Source organism: Primulina eburnea, chromosome 13 (assembly GCF_022965805.1).
Source record: "Primulina eburnea isolate SZY01 chromosome 13, ASM2296580v1, whole genome shotgun sequence".
NCBI classification, from domain to species: domain Eukaryota; kingdom Viridiplantae; phylum Streptophyta; class Magnoliopsida; order Lamiales; family Gesneriaceae; genus Primulina; species Primulina eburnea.
Window position 1 is genome coordinate 14772301 of NC_133113.1, and position 7189 is coordinate 14779489.

At 43.7% G+C, this 7189-nt stretch overlaps 1 protein-coding gene across 2 annotated transcripts; it reads right to left on the reverse strand.

Moving 5' to 3' along the window:
- Window positions 1-590: 590 nt before the first annotated feature.
- LOC140810016 (uncharacterized) lies at window positions 591-6818 on the reverse strand. Of its 2 annotated transcripts, none has more exons than XR_012113222.1 (2): window positions 1397-1466; window positions 591-877 (listed from the first exon to the last, which is right to left on the reverse strand). XR_012113222.1 is itself a non-coding variant. In XM_073167808.1 (2 exons), exons 1-2 carry the CDS (start codon window positions 6804-6806, stop codon window positions 846-848), a joined length of 1128 nt encoding a protein of 375 aa, XP_073023909.1. In that variant the 5' UTR covers window positions 6807-6818; the 3' UTR covers window positions 591-845. The 2 variants fall into 2 exon arrangements, 1 of the variants encoding a protein (XP_073023909.1); XM_073167808.1 differs by lacking the exon at window positions 1397-1466 and adding an exon at window positions 5711-6818.
- Between the last annotated feature and the right edge of the window lie 371 nt (window positions 6819-7189).

Consider the following 7189-nt stretch of genomic DNA (forward strand, 5'->3'; position numbering starts at 1 on the left):
ACGAAATCACTGTACCTCTCTGTTCCCACATTCTTCTACTAGTAATCCACCAACTCCTGGCGGTTTCTCGTAACTGATAAGGCACCATTTTAACCCTCTGTTCATCTGTACAATCAAGTAAATCAAACAAGATTTCTATATCATCAAACCAGTTCTGACAGTCTTCAGATGTCTCGGTACCACTCAGAATCGTCGGCTGTAATAACTCAAATTATTTCATCTTTTCTTCTAGCTGAGCTTCTGATACATCCATCTGTTCAGACGAAGTGCTACCCCTTTCTGGAAATCTCCGAGGCGGTATATCTGAATATCAAACAGATTAGTACCCAATCTATACAGTCTGTCTCAGCCCTCCTCTGATCATATACCTCTGATTCAGACTCAGTTCTGATTCAGGCTTAACCATTACATGCTGCAATCAACTCAGATAACAAACAACATGTAATTGGGAAAGCAATAAATCATGCTAGCACACATCATGCAAGTCAACATTAACATAATTCTCATGCTAGCAATCACATGCAAGGAAGAAAATTCAATCTACTCCGCTTATTCTCTTCTATCTCAGTCTAAATGTGGGGACCCGGGCTCTCAATCGAATTTAATTGGGATTAACTGGATCTTTATTATAAATACGGGTCAAAATTTTGCTTTTAACATTAACTCAAATGTAATAACGAAAGCATAATAAGTCTCGATAGAAATTAAACAACATAAGGTACATACAAGTCTGTCTAGTACAATCATACACTAGTGTTCAAATCTCAAATACAAGTAGTTCAAATCTAAACAGAAACTACTAGTAATCTGCGGCTACACCCGGCGTCACCACGCTATCAACTCTCTCATCCTCGTCGTGACCCTGATCCTGCCCCACCTGTCGTCATGCACACATACAGACACGACAACAGCCGGATAACTCCGGTGAGAACAAATCCCAGTATAAAACATGTATGCATGCAATGTAATAAATCATGTACAAAAGCATAGCATAAATCGAGTAACATGAATTACAATCTAAAACATGCAAAGGAATACAAATCTGTATTCACATAAATTCGTGACTCGACTCATTTCTAATCTAGGGATCCCGGTGTGAATAAGACGTCACTGTCTGTCACCTACCCAACCACTCGGGGTAACGGTACGTCTTATTTCTAGACTTCGGTCAACTCTGTATCGAGTGTCTACACGTAGAGAAAATCTGCAACTACGCGACGATACACCGAACGTCTAGTCTGACACATCTGTCAGTCTCGCCTATCTCAGGACTCAAATGCAAATCAATAACAAGATATTACATAATCAAAAGTAATACCAATCGAGTATGTGATTTAGGGAAACTCGTATCAAATCAGAATCGAGTTGTGCAATCCCATGACCACATGAATTATACCTTTCTTGTCGAATAGTCGGTGTCGTAGTCGAAGTCTCGAGCTCACAATAGCCAATACAAATCTGAAATGGCATAAACAATGTGCACTTCAATCATATACATCTCAAGCAAATCAATATACAAAGCAATAATCGGTTTCGATACAATTCGACGGCATAACGGCGTAATTTCGGTCTCCCGATAAATCAAATACCAATCAACTAGCATCAACAACTCATAATCCACCACAATACCAAGTCAAAACATAACAATCTTGCACCCTCAAATTTCGGTCAACATGCTGAAATTTTACAAAATTGTATACGTCATCCGATCAACGATCCGTTTACGGTGCTATGATCGCTATCTACTCAAGAACACATTGCACCAATAAAATCATAAATCCTTCAACATATTATTTTCGAAACATGCTGAAAATTGATGAACTTTACCTCACCTTGAAGCCCTTGAGTTGAGGAGCAAGAATCTAAAATTAGTTTCAAGAATTTATGGGTGGATCATCTCAAGGAAATTGAAAAATAAGGAAAAGAACTTGAAGCTTTCTCCATGGAGGGTCTCGGCCATTTCCTTGCAAAAGCTGAATGAAATGAATTGAAATGGTAGCACATGGCACGTTTCAAACTCCTTTTTGCATGGCATGACAAGTGGCAATTCCCACTTATTGCACTTTAGTCCCTCAATTCTTCATAAATTGCAAATCAGCCCCTATTCAATCTTTTAACTCCAATTTCAATCCTAAATAATTTCAAACCTCTTGGAATATAATTCAACACTCCATAATTCTCTAATTCAATAATCTCGGTTTAAAATAATATCATCTTTATTATCTCGGGCCTTACAATTCTCCCCCTCTAAGACATGATTTCGTCCTCGAAATCTCAAGCAATCATATCACAGGCAATCAATTCAGAAATAATAGAACTGAAATAAGAAACTCACATCAGTGGAATAACTCTGGGAATTCCTGTCTCATGTCTGATTCAGTCTCCCAAGTTGCTTCCTCGATGCCATGACGACTCCATTGGACCTTCACCAGCGGAATGGTCTTTGTTCTAAGCTTCTTTTCCTTCCGATCCAGAATCTGTATCGGTTGTTCAGCATAGCTCAAAGTCTGATCTAACTCGGCTTCGTCAGGCTGAATGACATGAAAATCATCTGGCATATATCTGCGTAGCATCGATACATGAAAAACGTCATGTATACCAGATAATGAAGGAGGAAGAGCAAGTCTGTAAGCTCGATCGCCAATCTTCTCAAGAATCTCATACGGACTGACGTATCTAGGAGACAACTTCCCTTTCTTGCCAAATCTGACAATGCCTCTAAAAGGAGAAATCTTCAAGAATACTCTGTCTCCAACTTCGAATACTAACGGTCTGCGTCTGGTATTGGCGTATTTCGCTTGCCTATCCTTGGCCGTCTTCATTCTTTTCTGAATGATCTTCACTTTCTCGGTCATCTCACGAATCATATCAGGCCCCAATTCTGGTACCTCAGAGATATCATCCCAGTACAACGGAGATCTGCACTTCTTCCCGTATAAAGCTTCGAACGGTGCCATCTCAATGCTAGTCTGATAGCTGTTGTTGTATGAAAACTCACACAACGGCAATGAATCTTGCCAGCTAGTACCAAAATCTAGTACTACATCTCTCAGCATGTCCTCTAAAGTCTGGATAGTCCGCTCTGACTGTCCGTCTGTCTGAGGATGATAAGCAGTGCTTAGGTGTAAAGTCGTACCCAAAGCCTGCTGCAGGCTGTGCCAAAAGTGAGAAGTGAATCGTGGATCACGATCTGATACAATCGACTTCGGCACACCGTGCAATCTGACAACCTCTCTGACATATAACTCTGCCATCTGATCATATCTATATGTCATCCTGTACGGAATGAAACAGGCAGATTTGGTCAATCTGTCAATGATGACCCAAATCGAATCACAGCCCCGGGACGATCGAGGTAACTTCGTCACAAAGTCCATGGAAATGTGGTCCCATTTCCATTCAGGAACAGACAAACTCTGAAGTAAACCTCCGGGCTTCTTTCTCTCTGCCTTCACCTGTTGGCAATTCAAACACTTAGACACAAATTCTGCAATGTCTGTCTTCATCTGCTTCCACCAGAATTGCGTCTTCAAGTCATTGTACATCTTCCTGCCACCAGGATGAATACTGAACCGACTACAGTGTGCCTCTGACATGATCTGTCGTCTCAAATCTGAAACATCTGGCACCACTAGACGGTTATTCACATACAGAACAGCATCTCTGACCTGATACTCGGATATATGACCAGCTCTGACCATATCAATCGATCTCTGAACGCTCGGATCAGTCCTCTGTGCCTCTTTGATCCTCACAACCAAATCTGGCTCAATCTGAATCGTAGCAAGTCGCAACGGTCTACTATCTGTATCAAATGTCAACCCAGACAAGCAACAATCTTCTACCAAACTCGATACACCTACTGTCGACAAGGAAAGAGCACATACCTTTCGACTCAAGGCGTCTGCCGCTGCATTCGACTTCCCTGGGTAGTACTTGATCTCGCAATCAAAATCTTTCAGCAGATCAAGCCATCGTCGCTGCCTCATGTTCAATTCTGACTGAGAAAAGAGATACTTCAAGCTCTTATGGTCAGAATAGATCTCGAATTTCTCGCCATACAGATAATGACGCCAGATCTTGAGTGCAAATACGATCGCTGCCAACTCAAGATCATGAATGGGATAACGAGTCTCGTGCGGCTTCAGCTGTCTTGAGGCGTACGCTATCACATGTCCTCGCTGCATAAGCACACATCCTAACCCTCTGTGAGATGCATCGCAATATACAACGAACTCACCTGTACCTGAAGGAATCGTCAAGACAGGCGCACTAGTCAGCCTCTTTTTCAACTCAACAAAACTGGCCTCACAATCTTCAGACCACACAAATGGCATGTTCTTCTGTGTCAACTGGGTAATAGGTTTCGCTATACTGGAGAAATCTCGGATAAAACGACGATAATACCCAGCTAGACCCATGAAACTGCGTATCTCAGGCACTGAAGTCGGTCTCGGCCAACTGATAACAGCCTCAACTTTACTCTGATCTACTGCAATACCATCTCCAGATATGATGTGCCCCAAGAAGACAACCTGTTTCAGCCAGAATTCGCACTTGGACAGTTTGGCATACAACTGCTCATGTCGCAAGGTCTTCAGTACGATTCTCAGATGATCTGCATGCTCAGTCAGATTCTTCGAATATACCAAAATATCATCAATGAACACAATCACAAAATCATCTAGATATCTCTGAAAAATGCGGTTCATCAAACTCATAAAGACCGCTGGAGCATTGGTCAAACCGAAAGGCATAACAATAAACTCGTAGTGCCCATACCTGGTTCGGAATACAGTCTTCGGAATATCAACGTCTCTAACTCGAAGCTGATGATACCCTGATCTCAAATCAATCTTCGAGTAAATCGAAGATCCCTGTAGTTGATCAAACAAATCGTCGATGCGAGGCAAAGGATATCTGTTCTTCACTGTTGCCTTGTTCAACTGCCTATAATCAATGCACAGTCGCATCGAACCATCTTTCTTTCGAACGAAAAGCACCGGAGCACCCCAAGGAGATACACTGGGTCTGATATATCCCTTGGACAGAAGATCCTCCAACTGTGCTTTCAACTCTTTCAGCTCTATCGGCGCCATCCTATACGGAGCTCTCGAAATAGGAACAGAACCGGGCATAAGGTCTATGCTGAAATCAACCTCTCGAATCGGAGGCAACCCTGGAATCTCATCGGGGAACACATCTGCAAACTCGCAAACCACTGGCAGATCTTCCAATGCTGGGCTCGACTTCAGTAGGTCTACTGAATATACAAGAAAGCCCTCTGCTCCTCTCTGAAGCAATCTACTCATAGTCAGAGCAGATACCAAGGGAATCCGAGATCTGGAACCCTTTCCAAAGAATTTCCACTCTTCTGTCAGTTCAGGTCTGAATCTGACAATCTTGTGGAAACAATCGACAGTGGCCCTGTACTTGGTTAACATGTCTATACCAACTATACAATCGAAATCAGATAAACCAAGTACTATGCAATCAAGATCAAGCTCATGCCCCTCAAACTGAAGCATACAGTGTCTAACAGTAGTCACAGATATCAGACCACTTCCCAACGGAGAAGCTATAGACACTACTGTCGACAAAGACTCAACAGGCAATGAATGTCGCAATGCAAAATGCTCAGATAAGAATGTATGGGATGCACCTGTGTCTATCAACACATATGCAGGATAACCGCAAAGGAAACAGTTACCTGCAATGACGTCATCTGGTGCCTCCTGAGCCTGCTCCTCTGTCAAGGCAAAGACACGTGCCTGCTGTCGGGGAGGCTGGCTCACAGTCTGACTGCCTCCGGTCCTATGCTGTGTCGGGGGAGCGGGCGGCTGAAAGGAGTGTACAGAGGATGCCTGTCTCTCCACCTGTGGCACTGGTGCTGATGATCCTGTACTCTGGAATCGCTGGGCACCCCTCTGGGGACAAACTCTGGCAAAGTGTCCCTGCTGCCTACAGATGTTGCAGCGTCCAAAAACTCCTTGGCACTGCTCCGTGGCATGTCGCCCTCCGCATGAACTGCAGCGTACACCACTGTACTCTGAACCCTGACCTCTCTGTCGGGCTCCACTCGAACTCGATGAACTACTCCCCGATTTCTTAAACTGTTTTCCCTTGGCCTTCAGAAAGTCCTTCTTGCCACTACCACTAGCTCCGCTGTCAAAACGAGGAGGAGGAGGAGGTGGAAACTGAACGGCGGTAGGCTGTGGCTGTATCTGCCCCTGAACACTGTAAGAAGCGCCTCGCTGCCTGATCAAGCCAGCCTCTGCTCCCTTAGCTCTGTTCAGTGCCTCTGAAAAAGTATTCGGCCGTCCCGTGTTCACCAAAGTAAAAACATCTGGATTCAACCCGTTAATGAACTGATCGGCCGCTGCCTCGTCGTTTCCTGCCACATGAGGTGCAAATCGTAACAATGCAGAAAACTTAGCCACATACTCCTCAATGTTCCACTGTCCTTGCCTCAGATTCGCAAATTCAGCCCCTTTATCTTTTCGGTAGGAGACAGGGAAAAAGCGCTGATAGAACTCATCCTTGAAGACTTTCCACGTAATCTCAATACCTCGGTGCTCCAAGGCTCTCTTGGCAGTCAACCACCAGCTCTTCGCTACCTCTTGCAGCTGATGCCCTATCAACTTCACACGTCGCTCATCAGTATATGCCAAAGACTCAAACAACATCTCGATATCGTCAAGCCAACTCTCGCACTCCACTGCACTCTCTGTGCCCTTCAACGTAGGAGGATGGAAAGACTGAAACCTCTTCAGTAATGTCTCCATCGGCGTAGCAGTAACATCCATCTGTGCACCTGATGTGCTACCTTGCTCTGGCTGTGGTATACGTCTAGGCGGCATAAATCTGATTATCAAACTGATTAGTACACAAACAATATCATCTGTCTCAGCCCTCCTCTGATCATAAACTCTGATCGAGAATCGGTTCTGATTCAGGCTTGACAAATATATGCTGTAAATCAATTCAGATACAATACAACATATAATAGGGAAAGCAGTAAATCATGCTATCACATCAAAAGCAAGGAAGATGACTCGATCTACCCCGCTCATTCTATTCTATCTCAGTCTACAGAACCTACAGCTCTGATACCACCTGTTGTGGGGACCCGGGCTCTCAATCGAATTTAATTGGGATTAACTGGATCTTTATTATAAATACGGGTCAA